The 16,320-nt window shown below is 53.7% G+C and overlaps 1 protein-coding gene across 1 annotated transcript in view; it reads right to left on the bottom strand.

Annotated features, from left to right (window-relative positions):
- The window catches only part of TCERG1L (transcription elongation regulator 1 like), a 177,221-nt gene that overhangs the window by 122,622 nt on the left and 38,279 nt on the right, over positions 1 to 16,320 (bottom strand). Inside the window, exon 4 of the mRNA XM_034663451.1 lies at positions 8,217 to 8,399. Within this exon, the coding sequence (XP_034519342.1) occupies positions 8,217 to 8,399 (183 nt within the window). The remainder of the gene's footprint in view (positions 1 to 8,216; positions 8,400 to 16,320) is intronic.

The raw sequence follows: 16,320 nt of genomic DNA on the forward strand, positions 1-16,320 counted from the left end.
GCAGACACTGGCCCGAGCGTGCAGACCTCCCCGAGCGTGCAGACCTCCCCGAGTGTGCAGACCTCCCTGAGTGTGCAGACACTGGCCCGAGCGTGCAGACCTCCCTGAGCATGCAGACACTGGCCCAAGCGTGCAGACACTGGCCCGAGTGTGCAGACCTCCCCGAGCATGCAGACCTCCCCGAGTGTGCAGACCCTGCCCTCAATTTGCAGACCCCTCCCCGAGTGTGCAGACCCCGCCCCGACCCAGCACGGCCTCCCTGGCTGCGGCATCTCAGGGTCGACGTGAGCACCGCCCCCCAGCTGCTTATGCCTTGGAGGGCTGAGGACGGGCCGGAATTCTCCGGTGTGTTACGACGTCAGTGTGCTGACAGTCCGTGGGTCCACGCGAGGGATCCCACTCATCATCACTGCACAGTGCACGGGGCCCTGGGAGTTCCAGGAGAACATGGACAGCAGCCCTCACCCTCGTGGGGATCTCCCACTGTCCACACTGACACACCCTCAGTCCTCTGCACCTTGGATTGGGTCCCCAACCACCCTCTGCCCTGGCCCCGAAGTCTAGCAGTGGGGGTCTGCCTGTCCACACTGACAGCAAACCTCAACTTTTCTACCCCATTCTCCCCTAGCCTGCCCTTCTCCCCTCTCGTGCCCAGTCCACCTCAGGACGACCTGTTCCTTCCACCCTCTGCTGTTCCGGTGACCACAATCCCACCGGTGGAGACCCCTCGGGCCAGCCCTGGGTCTCGACCACCCCCTGCTCTCTTCCGGTTCCACCCGAGGTCTGCCTGGCCAACTCCGGAGCCAGGAGAGTGCGTGCACTTTGCAACAGCTGTCCACCCGTGTGCTCGGAGGACTTCCGTCCTCTGCATGCCTCGGTTTCTGTGGTGTGCCAGAAATCTGGCTAACGGAAAAGCTGTTGTGCGGGTTTAATCAGGGGAGATGTGCAAGCCATACTCAGAGATGCGACTTACAAAGAAGGGCACAGCAGTAAGACGCTGTCTGTATAGCTTACTTAATGCTGTTCTCCCGCCACTTTCCAAATCCCTAACCTAAATTAGACTCAGGCATCTACATGTGTGCACATGTTTGTGTGGCCTTGATCTTATTTCCTCACCAAAGAGGTCTGTTTGAGAGTTCAGACCAAAGCAGCTTAGCCCAGAGATCCTTCTGGGTGTGCCCCTAGACGAGCTGCGTCCAGTGAGTGCGTATCAGGGACCCCGTCCGCATCCTCGAGGCCGGCCACCGGCCACAGATGCTGTTTCCAACATCACAGATGCAACGAAGCGGCCCAGCCCAGAAGGATCCGGGTCCCCCAGCGACAGCGAGCACACTAAGACAATGCCCAGGCCCGTGGCTATAGCAACCAAGCCTCCTTGGAGCACGTTTTCCATTAAAGCAACCACCACCACCGCGTGGCTCTCGGCTCACTCCTGCACCTCAGACCAGCCTATTCTTCTCACGGCCTTTCCAGGCTCTCCCGTAACGATGGCTCCTAGAAGATCACCAGGCCTGCCACAGGGCTCCTACTGCGTGCGATGGTGTGTGTGAGCACGAGTGTGGCTTTCCACCCTCCTCTGCCAGGGCTGGCCAGACTCTGTACTAAGGCCCTCGGTGCAGCCAGACCCGGCCACGGGGCTGGATTTGGTCAACGTCCCCACAGTGCCGGTGGCCCTACCTCCAGAGTCCCGATCACTGATTTTAGCACAATGGCTGTATGGCTGAGTGTGATTTGCTGGCAGGGGGAGGGACGGAGGGCAGGCGGTACACAAGAAAAATACGCGAGGCTCTTGGATGGGGGCTGGGTCCCCGCTGGCCCTACCCTTCCAGGCACCAGCACTCAGGTAAGGTGGACCTCCCCAGCCTCCCACCCTGGCTCCCAGCTTTAAGGAATGGGATCAGTTTCATGGGGTCCAGGAGCATTTTCAGGGTGAAAGTTTGGGGTACCGGGAAGTTCCAATCTTGCAAGAATGTAGCAGATGGGGCGTGACCACTCCTGCGACGTCCTTCACCATCAATGCTGAGTGGATGAATGTCAGGAGTCACTTCTGGGGCCCCAATGCTGCCCAGAAAGCCTGGGGCGGGTGGAAGGTTCCCTGTGCCGCGAGCCTGTGGGTGAGGCCGGGTGCGGTGGGCTGTGGGACGGACACCTCCAGAGCCGCCTGTCACCACTCCTCAGCAGCACCGCTGGTACTGGCTGGGCGCCCCCAGCAGAGAGGTTCCGGGGAGACAGCCGTGCCTCAGGGGCCGGCCTCGGCACTAGACTCGGCGAATGAGACCCAGAAAGCCGCGGCTCTCCTAGGGCTAACATTCAGGGTGGGGAGGGTGAAGACAGTAAGCCAGAAACAGACACTCAAGAGAATTCTGGACAATGAGCAATGCTACCAAGTAAATAAGCAGGTGAGGTGGGGTTCACTCCAGAGATACTGCAGAACGGGAGACCCAGGTCTCAGAGCCCAGGCCCGAATGACAGAGGAGAAACCGGCATGTGAAGCACCAGGAGAAGAGCTGAAGGCAGAGGGATCGGCCTGTGCAAAGGCCCTGAGGCAGGGTGGGAAAGCAGGGAATGGTGCAAGCAGCAGCTGAAGCCTACTGGGGTCATAAACGGTGGCTCCCAGGGACTCTGGGCAGAAGTCTGGGGTTTGCTCCCAGCTCCCGGAGACAACCCCAGGAGTCCTAAGCAGGGGAAGGCTTGGTGTGGTTTACATTTTTGAGGAGTGACCCGTGGCTCCTGCGTGGAAAACGGCTTATACGAAATGGCGCGGTGGGAGCAGAGAGACAGCGTGCGGCAGCCAATGTCTGCCGGGGGTGCTGGCCTGCACAAGGAAGGCCGGACTTGGGTGTGGGTGTCAGGAGAGTGACAGCTGACAGGCTGTATGTGAGGGGTCAGGCCAAGCCAGGAGCCAAGGATGCCCCCCGATCAGGCAGACCGGGGGTCCTCAAGGAGAAGGGGGATTAGCTGGAAGGCTGCAGGAGCAACGCGTTCTCATGTTCTGCTTTTTGAGCAGGACCATGGGCTGGGAATCGACACTCCCTTTACAGGAAAGTGCAGTTTGAGACATCCTTCAGAAAGAGCAGGTGCCCCGTGGGAGCCCGGATCCATCACCATAGCGCTCAGGGGAGAAACGGGCCCCAGAGATGAGGCTGGCCAAGAGGGTTTGGGATGCCAGAGAGAGGCTGTCTGGGACACTGCAGAGTCCTGTGCACGTGCCCCCCACCCCGGAATACCAGCAGGAGGGGCCCACCATGCTTGGCATTTCAGGAATCAGCCCAGATGCCCGCCAACAGCAGAACACAGGACGCGTGGATTCCCACTAATGAACGAAGGCTTTACCAAGGGCACGTGATCGCATGACAACTCCAAGCATCAGCGGGATGGCTTAAAGAAACACACAACAACAAAGCCATCATTTTGAGCAAAAAAAAAAAAAAGAATCAGAGAAGAATGTGTGGATTATGATATTTACGTAAAATTCAAAAAAGCCTAGATTACATTGTGCTGGAGACACTGTCTGGAAACGATACATACACGGTAACGTGTTTCTAAAACACAGCAGGGACTCACACACACTCAGGAGAGCAACTACCCCGGGCTGTCAGGAGTCGAGGCTCCCAGGAGCACGGGGGGCGTGGAAACATCCACCTCAGGCTCCGATGGAGGTGTCTGGGGGTTCTATTGTATGCGCGCTCTTTATACCTGGCATAGACACATACGTGCTTTTGCGTGCGTGATGGATTTCCAGTGTTTCTTTTCAAAGGAAGAGTGAAGTGGAGCCAATGGTGCAGGTGGCGACCGGAGCTGAAGCGCCGGGCACTTCTGGGGAAGGGAGCAGCGAGGAAGCAGGCCAGGGGGAAGACAGGGCAGAGGAGGACCGTTGCTACCTGGACACTTGAGAGCACGTGCGCTCGCTCCCAAGGAGGACTCCCAGCGGGAGCAAATCCCAGCAGCCGCTCGGGGTCCCCAGACTGGGATCTCCATTTAGGGAAACCTGCAGTTCGCATGCCTAGAGGTAGTGATGGCCACCTGACAGTTCGCAGCTTCCCCCTTAACATGAGCTCACGTGAAGGACAGACTATACACAAGGCCTTTTTGTTTAAATCCAACAATTTTTCTATGAAAAGCAGCCCTATCCCTGTATTAGACACACGTATGCCTTCTTCATAGAGCCAGCTGAGGCCCAGGCCCTTTGGAGGGTCAGAAATGTCATTATTATAAGCATTTTTGTCCTGAAAACCTCTAAAATGTGAATACATATGATGACGTTTTTGATTACAGTGGAGGAGGAAATAATTCCTGGATAAAAAGAGAAAAGCCTTCCTCCCCCGCGGCCGCGGCCGGGTGACTGTCGTTATGAACGTGCTGGCATCTGCAGACGTCGCTAACGAGGGCAGCCGTGGCCCGCGGAAGGCCGTGTGGCAGGGCGCTGGCGTGCGGGCTTCCCTGGCTTGTTACGGAGCTCGGATGCTATCTCCCCATAGAAACGAGCATAGTCACTTCCCAGCTGTTCTGTGGCAGGACACAATGCGAAATTTAAACCATTAAATGGTTCTGGAAGCCAAAGAACAGGTGGTAAATGGTTTCTGAGGCAGATGGTACTTTTTAATAGTTGTATTCGACCGTCAGCCGCTCCATGAGCTGCTGTAACCATCACTCATAGTTTACCTTTTTCACTTGAATGCTCGCAAAATGGGGGCCAAGGTTTAAAACTAACTACTCTCAGTCTTAAAAAGAGAAGAAGAAGGATCACTTCATTTATTTCCTCAACGCAGGGCAGCACCCCCAGGGGTTGGGGGACAGTGGCGCTGGTGACAGGTGCAAGCCCAGGCAGCCGGCGGAGCCGCCCTCCGCTGCACACTGCGGTCTCCCCCAGAAACCTCGGAGTCTCCTTATAAACCAGGAAATAAATACGACACAAGATCTGTCTTTCTCCGAATGCTGCCTTCTTTAACCTGAGGCCTGGCACTTAAAGCAGCAGCTGGAACCAGCTGCGAGCCCACGGACCGAGCAGACAGGAGGATGCGCGCTCGGCTGGTCCTCAGGCAGTGGACGTGCTGGCAGCACGGCGACGGGCACTCCACCTCCCTCCCGTCCCGGGCACCCTGACTCAGGAGCGAGGGTATGGGAAATAGCAGCAGAGACCGTGGCAATGCCAGCACCGGGCGCGCGCTGTGGGCACGGCTGAACGGGGGAGGCTGCTGAAGGTCGCAGACGTGAGCACCCGGCCTGGTGCCTGCCGCAGGCCGGGCCAGGACGGGCAGACACAGCCCCGCCACACCCGACGTACGGGCCATGAAGGGGACTGACATGTGAACAGAAGGGAGCCTGTGGCCTGCGCGGTCCCGGGGAAGAGGACGGCGAGGACCTGTGTCACGTGTGCCCGCAGAGCTCTGTGGGACCCAGGTCACGACTGAGGTGGATCAGCTCGTGGGTCTCTTCAATACGGCGTCTTATTCCAAACGTTAAATCATGTTAAAGGCATACAATTAAGTGTAACTCTTCCCACTGATCTTTGCAGCGATAAGCTGATCTCCTTCTGGGTGCTTCCGTTACTGCACCACTCACACACCCCAGTGAGCGTATCCACACACCAGCGCGGGTTTCCACACCTCGTTAAGGGGCGTCTAGAATATAAACCAGGGCTTCTCAACACAAGCACTACTATCTTGGGCCACATAATTCCTCATCGTGGGGGCCAACCCGGCCGTTGTGGGGGTGTGGAGGTCTCCCTGGCCTCTACCCGCCGGATCCCAGTAGAACCCCGCAACTGAGGTGACCAAAAAAACGTCTTCAGTGTCGCCAACCACTGCCCCCGGTGAGAAGCGTAGAGCTACACCCCAGAGGGCTTCTAAGCTTATCGGGCTTTCCTGACCAAGCCAAGGGTATAAATAAAATAGTCCAGCTCCTTTACCTAATATGTGAATTCTCTGAATAAATACAAGATTATCCATTTGCAGATAAATTAAAATTCACATGCTTTTATAAAAGCAATTTCACTATCGAGCACACTTCGCAGACAGGTGCGTTTTTCTTGGTGAGTGAAGTCGGCTTTGCAGGGGACGCCATTCCGTCTCGGCCCCGCCTAGCCCTTCTGCCATCCCCGTCCCCCTCTAGGCACCTGTTCTGAGGGGTGGCAGGAATTTCCCAGCACCGAGAACGCTCATCGGCCTTGGCAACTCCTCAACCGCACTGAATCTCATTCTATGGAGCTCCTGACCGGGGTGGAAACGGGCTCTGGGGACAAACTGTCTGCTCAGGTGCCTCTGAGCCACGGTTCTCAGAAAGGACTCCAGGAAATTCTGGAAAGGGCTCATCACATGGCCAGTCTCACCCAGATGCCTTCCGCTGACGTCAGGGGGATACTGCCAGGGACAGACTGCTAGGTGGTCTGATCTCCCAAAGGACCCCCTTAGCAGGGGCCACAGGTAGGCCCACAGCCACCACTGGTGCCGGAAGTGGGCACAGAACTCAGAGGCTGCACCCTGGGCTGGGGTTGTGCATCTGGACCAGTCCCCCCACCCCACCGCCTTTATTTCAAGTCCCAGCTGGTCCCTCTGCCACAGTGCACAGTTTTCAGGTTTTCAGACCAATACCAGAGGGGCCGTTTTAGAGGCTGTGTCTGGAGTGCCCCCCCTTCCTTCTTCCTGAAGGCACATTTCGGTGGTTACCTACAAGACAGATCATGTTGACACAGTCGTCCTCTAACTGAATGCACATTATGGCAAATTTGATTATAGCACCTTATAAAATGCAAACACAGAAAGACACCTAATTATTATGTCACTTTATAAATCATACGAGGCATGGAAAGTGAAGCCACCCCTGGGGTACATGGGTTTGGGTTCCTTCTAAGATTAATTTTCTCAGAAAACAGTAAGTCATCCTTAATAAATGCCAATGGACTGATGGATTTTAACTGAAATCTTGACACAGCTGTAAATTATGTTCCACACAAGAGATCATTTATGTGTTTTATTTATTTCCCCCATCACACCCTAAATGCATGTTCACTAACAGCTTGAAATAAGATTTTGTTCTTGAGAATACAATGTGCTACTGACCAACAAATTTATCAAGCCAATAGAGATACACGGACACCAAAGACCATATCTGATTTTCCAGAAACAGCGTCAGCAAATCAAAACAGGGAAAGGACGAAACTGGGTTATTCCTCTTTCTCCCATGAACGTGGGTGTGCATGTGCACGTGTCTCACAACGTAGCGATGTTTCCTGTTACTGATAACCTAGCCATCGATGATATTAATGCTAACATGAGAATTTTAGAATTTTTATTCGGGTCTTACCACATCACAAGCAAACCTAACACGGAAGCGATTGCACAAGCTCTCAAGACTTGAGTACTTACTGAAGTCATTCCAAATTCAGATCGCTCTTGCTACACTTAAGAGAGGGACCTAAGACTGCGCTCACCAGTGGCTTAGACACAGAGCGTGCCGGTCACCATTAACAGACACGCACCTACAGCTCTGAACACACACATGGACCACAGAGTTGCAACCCGTCCAGGACCTGGGGCCCTTCGTCTCCCTGCTGAGCCCCCAAACACGCATCACGGCTCCACTCGGGTACCAGAGTGTCCACCAGCCCCATGTCCGCCTGAAGACTCCCCAGAGGAACCGCACGCCCAGGCACAAAGGAAGCCGAGGACCTCTGTGGCCATCCATGCCCCTCACAGTCAGCCACGCGTGTCAGGGACTCCCCGCGGTCCCTGTCCCCGTGTTCAGAACGAGCCAGCTGGCAAGCCCAGAGGGGGTGACTTAGTGAGTCCCAGCACTGCATTTTGTGTTTTACTCACTTAGATGCTTAGCTATTTTCTGGCATGCTGTCTTTGCTTCCTTCTGAGCCCGTGGAAGGAACCACAGACCTCTGGGTACCTTGACACTCTCAGTGACATTACTCCCCCTAAAAACTTAGTAAAGGGAAGTCTCACTTCTCTGAGTAGAAACTTCCAAATTGGCCTCATGGCAGAAATCACCCAGGTCAGCTTAGCAGGGCCTTCTTCCATGGAGTTGAGGTCCATTTGTGTAGTGCGAAGATGAGCAGAACCTGGGCAAGCCCCGCAGCACATCCCTCCCTGGGTGCCCCTTGGGCACGAATACAGGGAACCCCAAAGCCAGAGGCAGGCTGGTTCCCACCTTATTCCCCGCACTGTGAGCTCCGAACCAGCTCTGGGCTTTGAGAGACATGCTCTGCTTACCGGAGAAGGGGGCGGTCCTCAGGGGTATCTTGATGGGTGCCAACGTCAGGAAGTGGCAGGGCTGCACGCTGGAGGGGGATGGGCCCCCAAGTCCCTCGGGGTCCACAGACACCATGGCGGCCGCGGCGGTGATGGCAATGCTGGGGCCACTGCCAACGGGCTTCAGGCTGTTGTGACAACCACCTGCAGAAGAGGGACAGGGAGGTCAGCACAGGGATGCCCAGTGTCCCCCAGGGGGAGGTGCCACTTCCTGATGCAGCATATGATCGCCCAGAAAACAAGGAAACCCATGCCGTGTGCCGATATCCCAGAACAAATGGCATGAGTTCTCAATCTGTCCAGGTGTTGACTGTGCACAGAGCACAGGCACACCGCTGCGTGATGTTTGGTGAGTCACATCGGGGACACGCGGGCCGTCGGGAGCGTCTCCTTGGCTGCGGTGCACACACATTACATGTATAACCAGGGACGGTGGTGACAAGCACGCAGCTCCTCGGAGCAGCGGGGAATGAGGGCCAAGACAGGAGCGCATAAGGCAGGAGGTGGGCTGCTGTGGGTCAGGGTGGAGAGGCTTCTCCGGAGCCTGGGAGGCTCAGCTGATCCTTGAGGATGTGCCTGCCCCCTGCCCGGCCTCCGCAGAGGAGAAACTCGATACCCCTATCAACTTGGGCAGCCCCTTGTGAGGAGTCAGGTTCCAAACTTGCAGTTCAGCTCCTCTTTCCTGGCTAAAACATGAAAGTTTGCTTCTGTCTCTGCCTTTTCTGTAAAGGTTTTTTGGGTTCTTTTGGGGTTTTTTTGCTGTTTTTTCTTTTTTTTAAGGAATCTTTTGTCCCTAAAATAATTGTGGTTTCTAAGAAATATTCTGAAGGTACCAGCTTATATTGATAGTGCAAGTTCAGGAAAGCAATTTGGAAATATGTCTTTAAAATGTTAATATAGTTTACAAGTTTTGATCTAATGTTTCCCTTCCTAGAATTGACCACGTACTCAATGCCTAAGATTTAGAGCGAGAAACTAGAAAAACCAGCAAAGGACAGATGCTTGTATTAACAATGGTGTGTCCACTCAAGGAGCCACCGAACAGCCAACAGAGTCATACAAGGAAGAGCACTGGGTACCATAGGGATGGCTCACAATATGTTCAGTAAATAGAGCAAATTACAAAATCATTTCTATTTCTACACCATATAGTCATCCAGTCAACAACTCTTAATTTGGTTGACTAGATGCTAACCATGTTCCAGCTCTTAGGGACAGAGCGGTGAACTGAATAGGTGGAGGGCCTGCCCTCAGGGACCACAGCTCCCAAGGAGGGAGACACATGGTATATACTTCCCTTCTCTATTTGCTTTGTGTTGTAGTTGATGGGCACAATGCAGAAAAGTAAAGCAGGGAAGGAAAAGGATTGGGAATTGACATGTGGGTATCATCTTCACACACGTTGTTAGAAAGGTCTGCCCTGGGAAGAGAGTTTACAGGTCACAGCCTGAAGGAGGCGAGAGAGGAAGAGCTGGCCAGGGAGAGGCGAGGAAGTGCAAAGGCCCTGAGGCAGGCGCCTACCCAGTGTGTTCCAGAAGCTCCAAGGAGATCAGGGAGATGGCGTAGACGGGCAGAGATGAGGAAATTTGAGCGTGGGGTCGGGAGGAGACTACACTTTGCAGGCACACAGAGGCATGTAGACGAGAGGAGGGCGCGGTGCAGAGGAGGACCATGCTCTGACTTTCATTTCAATGTATCACCCTGGCTGCTTTGTTGGCGACAGACAGGAAGGGGGCCAGCTGGGCCCTGGCTACACTCTGCCAGAGCCTATTGAGTCTGTCTTTGATTCTATCTTTCCATAGTGTTCAAATTCCCTTTGACGGGCATATACAAATTTTAAAAATGTAACTTAATTTTTATAGAGTAGTTTCTAAGTTTCTAGAAAAATGGAGCAGAAAGTACAGGGTTCGTGTGGGAAGACGACACTGCACTTCGTAAGAAATGGGTAGCCTGTCTCTCAAAGTGGCCGCACCGCATCACCTCCCCCGCAGCCAGGAACGAGCCCTCCCACTGAGCCTCCCCCTCGCCGGCCTCTAGGGTCGGCATCCGGCATCCAGATTCTGGCCACTCTGACAGGTGTGCGGGAGCACGTCCTTGTTGTCACACACACATCTGCAGTCAGAAAACACCCCGTTATTTGAAATACATTCTCTTACTTGATAATAAAAACCCATCATAGAACATTTATGAAATGGAGTGTGTAAAAAGGTCCCCGCAGACCCCCCGGCTGACCACGGCTGATCACCTGTCGTGTGGCAAGCCGGCAGTTTCCTGGGGGCGCTGGCTGCACTGGTGTCCCCATCAGGCTGCAGGGGCAGCTTTTTCAGGAGATGTTACAAAATAAACACTTCCCTTATCATTAAATGGCTTACCCAGTCCAATTACTAATCGGAGCCTAGCATTCCAGGCAATACAGCTGTCACACAAATTTGCCACATTGACTACGATCCCCATCATAACAGATGTCGCCTCCTATTATAAATAAACATGACATAAACAACCGTTTGCAAAAACATTCATTTCTGCACGTACTGCGCTGGGATAGATGCTCAGGGTCGACATAGTGTGAGTATTTTGGGGTGTGCATGTGTCAGTTTAATGAGGTAAATCTGTGAAAGCCAGCACACCATAACAGCCCTCTACAAAGGTTTCTTATTAAATTCAGCTGCTGTCCCTCAGGACCCACAGTTATAGGATCTCACCCTGGGTGTGTTCACTGGGGTTTAGCCACCAGTCTGCACTGTTTAGGGACCAGCTGGTGAGACACACCGCCAACCAAGTTCCATGACCTCGATGACATGCTGCCTGCTGGATTTGTCTAATAATCCCGACCTGCTGTTCAAAATAAGCATGACCTTTTAGCAATAAATGACAAGGTAATTATTGGTGTTTTAAAAGAAGCAGATGCTAAGGCAAGAGTGTTTTGTAGATGGGCGTACAGGGACATGTTTACTATTGTGATTTTGTTGTCAAAAATAATATCTCACTTCCTGATTTCAACTCTACTATGAAGCTATAATCACCAAAACAGTGTGGTACTGGCCTAAAAACAGACAAACTGGGCAAGAGAACAGAATCAAGAGCCCAGAAATAAACCCAAGCGTATATGGCTGAGCTAAGAACACTCCGTGGAGAAAGACTGTCTTCAACGGCTCTGGGATAACTGGATAAATGGAACTGGGCCCTCGTCTTACACCGCTTACAGAAATCAACTCATAATGGATTAAAGACTGAACTGTAAGACCTGAAACTATGAAACTAGAAGAAAACATGGGAACAAAGCTCCCTGACGTGGGTCTTGCTGATGATATTTTTTGAAATTACACCTGAAGCACAAGCAGTGAAAACGAAACAGACAAGTGGGGCCACATCAAACCTCACAGCTTCTGCACAGCGAAGGACACTGTCCACAAGGTGCAAAGGCAACCCGCAGAATGGGAAAAATATATATGTGCAAACCGTACATCCGATAAAGGTTAATATCCAAAATATACACAGAACCCCTACAGCTCAACAGCAAAACACACAAATAATCCAATTTAAAAATGGGCAAAGGGCCTCAATAGAAGTTTCTCCAAGGAAGATGTATGAAAAGCCAACAGGTGGGTACACCAGTGTTCCACTTCACTCCTCATCAGGGAAATGCAAATCAAAACCACGATGAGGGATCGCCCCATGCCTGCGAGAACGGCCATCACCCCAAAGATGAGATGACAGATGTTGGCAAGGATGTGGAGGAAACGGAGCCCTCGTACGCTGCTGGCGAGAGTGCAGATGGGTGCAGCCGCGGCGGACGGCACGGAAGGTCCACCAGCACATTACATACAGGGCGACCACGTGATCCAGCAATTCCACTCCTGGGAATTACATCCACAGGTAATTAAAACACTAACTCAAAACCTACACTCCCAGGCGCACAGCCTGATTCACAGCAGCCAAGGTGTCGAGAGCACCGTGTCCATCGATGGGGGAATGGATGAAGAACGTGTGTGTATAAATATATGGACTGCTATTCAGTCATCAAACTCAGGAAATCTTACCATCTGTGACAACACAGATGGCCTCTGAAGGCATTATTCTAAGTGAGATAAGTCAAAGAAAGACACATGCCACCTGATTTCACCGATATGTGGAATCTCTAAGAAAAACACACAATAAAAACAAAAACCCAAACTCATAGAAAAAGATCAGCCCTGGGGCTCCCAGAGGGTGTGTGTGGGGGGAGGCATCAAAGGGAAAACTTGCAGGTGTGAAGAGCGAGCTGAGAATGTCACCTAGAGCAGGACGCCCCAGCCGACACCGCCCAGGATTCACAGGAACGTGGTTAAAAGAATAAATCTTGAGAGTTCTCACCACACGGAGAAAAATGTTTTCCCCTCTTTCTTTTCTCTGTGTCGTCTCTATACGAGCAAATGGCCATCAGCCGGGCCTACTGTAGTGACCATTTCACAATGGACGTAAATCCGGCCAGCGTGCCCTACGCCTTACGCTTACACAGTAATGTATGTCAATGACTTCTCAATAAAACCGGAAAAAAATGAGTCAGCTGAAAAGGAAAATAGATAAGTATACCTTATCTACCTCTTAAAAAAAAAATCCTGGAAAGATAGTTTTTAATCTGCTTTGAAATCATCTGGTTACACATAAAAATGCAGCCTCCCCAGGGAGTGCACAAAATCGACTGAACCGCATCAGGGAAGTCAGGACGTTCATAACCAACAGCCACAAAATGAGGCTCATAACTGGTGGGCGAGATGGAAGGTGCCCTGCTCTTCTTGCTGCCAGGGTTCCACCGGCTCGAGGCCGCAGCGGGGCACACTGTGCTGACATCCCAGCCAGGCGCCCGGTGTGTAAGCAGAACCTCGCACCCCACCCCCCGCACGCCAAGAGCACACGTGAGTCCAGGCACACCTGTGCGTGTGTGTGAATGAGCAGAACACGTCGGGACCTGGTGCTTCAGGTGAGAACACATAATAAAATTCAGGGAGCCCTGCTTGGGCAGGAAGTTGCTGGCCGCCTCATGTTTTCCTCTGTCCTTCCTTCCCCGCACACCTTGGCCAGGCATGTACTGAGCATCTCCACCTGGCAGACTGCGCCCAGCTTGGGACTGGGACATGACAGGAAAGGGGACACCCAAACAAACAGATAAGTGCTGCCCGCAGACACCAGCCAGCAGGTGCACAGAGCCCGCGAGAGCCCGGGATGCCAGCTGCTCCCCCGAGGGGGCCTCTGGAGCCCAGTCTTGGCAGATGAGCGGGCACTCAGTAAATTGTGTCAACTGATAATAATTATCATCACTTCCCTTCCCCAAAGGACTGCAGAGAATCCCTTAGTTGAGTGAATAAACAGAGAGATAAGAGGTGCAGCCAAAAAAACCTGCTAAGGCAGCTAAGAGATAAGCCAGAAATGCTGGCCCATAAGGATTACTTATAAAAAAAATCAATGTTTTAAGCAAAACCGTAATGAACCCTGAGCTTCCCTTGAAGACCAGCTGAGGAGACAGTGCAGGCCAGCAGTGGGGGGAGTGCGTGTGGCCCGAGCCTCGCCCCGGGCTCCTGTTTTATCACTGCTCCTATCGCCTGCCTCCTTCTCCGATTCGGAACTTGCACAAGCGCTGCTGGCGTGTTTCCTTCCGAGTAATCGCTCTAGCGGCCCTGCGAAGAGCTTCTACTGTCCTCCGTAGCCAGAGAGTGGGGCTCGGGGAGGCTTCAGGCACCGCACAAAGGCCCCGGAGCAGGACGTCTGACGCGAACTCCCCACGGGCTGGCCATGTGCCGCCTCCAGTCTGAGACAGCTGGGGGGACTGCCCGGCCGGAGGCCTTCCCCCTTCGCTCGCCGAGCCGTGGGAAGCCTGTGGCCACAGCCCCCACGCGGGCTTGTTTCACCTCCCTTGGCCTCCATGACCCCGGAGGGCAGGCAGGCTCTGGCGGTCTGCTATCATACCCTTCCAGAGCCTGCCGCCCGAACGGGCACCCAGACAGCAGCTGGATTTTGCTTTTCTCAGGACACAGTGAGGAAACAAGAGAAAGGCTGGTGGCCATGGGAACGGGGACAGTGGGACAGTCGGGGACTCCAGAACCGCCCAGCAGCAGCGCGGCTTCCAGGTTTGGACTGTGCTGTCTCTCCTGCCCCCCTCCAGGTGTGCTCTCCGCCCGGAGGGGGCCCTCAGCCACCGCGGGGCACAGGAGGTGCCGGAGAGGACGCACCCACCCCTGGTCCAGGCCACGGTCCCCGCGGAGGACGCTCAGCCTCCCAGGGCTGCTCCGGCGTCAGGGCATCACCAAACCCTAAGCTGGGGATTTGAATCGGCAGCAGGTTGCGGAGCAGACACCCGCTAACGGGTTAGCTCCCTCATCTTCCCCGAAGAACAGGAGGAAGGCCGCGCACACCTGGTCTACGTGAGAACCCCCCGGTGGAGCCAAAGACCCGCAGGTGTCCAGGGCGGCAGAGGGGGACGCGTGAACCACGGGACTGCTGATGAGTCTTCTGCTGGGAGGGAACCTCCGCTGACAACCCCAGCTGCTCCCTTCTCTGCGCTGAGGCACATATCCAAAAAAATAAACAATCATTAGTTTATTATGTCTATTTAGCAAATGATTTCAGCTCCGGTGGAAATCCTTCAGGCAATATATCTACCAACTGGTAATTATTTCTGCAAAAACGACTGTTTGATCAGAGCAGTAACTTCAGGCACGCGGTGCATGTGGGCACCGTTCTCGGAGGCAAGTCTGGAGTCTGCAGCGGGCAGATGGGAGGGCTGCGGGGCTCGGCGTCAAGAGTCCAGATGCCGTCTCCCTTCCTGGCCCGAGAGCCCAGACCTCCGCTCCCAGGAACGAGGACATCCTTTCAGCAAGATGGAGACGGTGTTGTGTCTTCATGCGATGAGCCTGCTTTTCCCAAGGAGCTGAGTTAGAGCCGGTGGTGTTCTGTGTCCTTGTGTGGACACTTAGCACCTGTGGTGAGCGTGGAAATGACAGAGTGTCCATCCCTGTCCCTAGACCCCCCTCCTGAATTGTTACCTTGGGTGAAGCTGGGTGGACTCAGGGTCTCGGAGTCTGGCCCACAGCTGTGGGGGCAGACCCTGAAGATCCCACGGTGCTGCTCGGAGCCCCGTACCCCCTGACTGACGATCCCTCCAGGTCACTGACCATAAAATGAAAGGGGTCCACCTTCCTGGCTCTCGGCACTGAAGGGGCCTCCAGCCAGGATTAATTCAGCTCCTTCTCCTCACAGCCATGGGCACGTCTGGGGCTCCTCCCAAGGAGCTGAGAGCAAAAGATACAGCTTTGACTCACACGTGTGTATCTCGAGCAAGGACACCTGCTGATGCGAGCTCAGAGTGTTCCCTGGATCCCACCAGGCCAATATGAATGAGCACCCCAGCCCCCAGCTGGACAGTAGCCCAAATACCTATTCACAAGTCACCTTCTGGAGGCAGTGCGCACAGAACAGGAGCGTGCAGTTCGCTCTCCCTGCGCGGCCCCGTAGACCCCGTGCAAGACGAGGACGCATGAGTTATTCAATGCCAAGACGGTGGCAAGTTCACTTAGCTCCGTGCATCAGTTCACAAATACTAATTTGTTTTAATTTTATGACTTCATGTAACTTGGTACACAATAATTTGAATATTCATTTTATTAAAACTAGAGATTAATTATACTACCCCAAAGAACAAATTGCCGCTAATACTAGGTAATCTAAATGTCCTGATTGCTGTAATAAACTGAGTCAGGGAAGGAAAGGGGAAGAGAGAACAGGGTAGCAATTTTCTTCATTAAGAAACAATGGACCGTTTGACAGTAGCTTCCACTGAGCGCCGTGAGCCCAGCCTTCCGCTCTGGGCCAGCACCCTTCCATGGCAGCCGGCTCTCTAGAATCCCAGCGTCCCCACAGGAAGGAGTGGGGTGTGAGCAGACCAGGCTGAGGTACCCCAGGTGGGAAGCCGATGGTGACAGCTGGCCAAGCTGAGCCCAAGCACTGGCTCGGCATTGTCCCTTGTCTCCTCTAGACTCACCTTCCATCAGAACATCCAAGACCTGGCCACTTTCATCACACACACTTATAA

Source organism: Ailuropoda melanoleuca, chromosome 6 (assembly GCF_002007445.2).
Source record: "Ailuropoda melanoleuca isolate Jingjing chromosome 6, ASM200744v2, whole genome shotgun sequence".
Classification (NCBI taxonomy): Eukaryota; Metazoa; Chordata; class Mammalia; order Carnivora; family Ursidae; genus Ailuropoda; species Ailuropoda melanoleuca.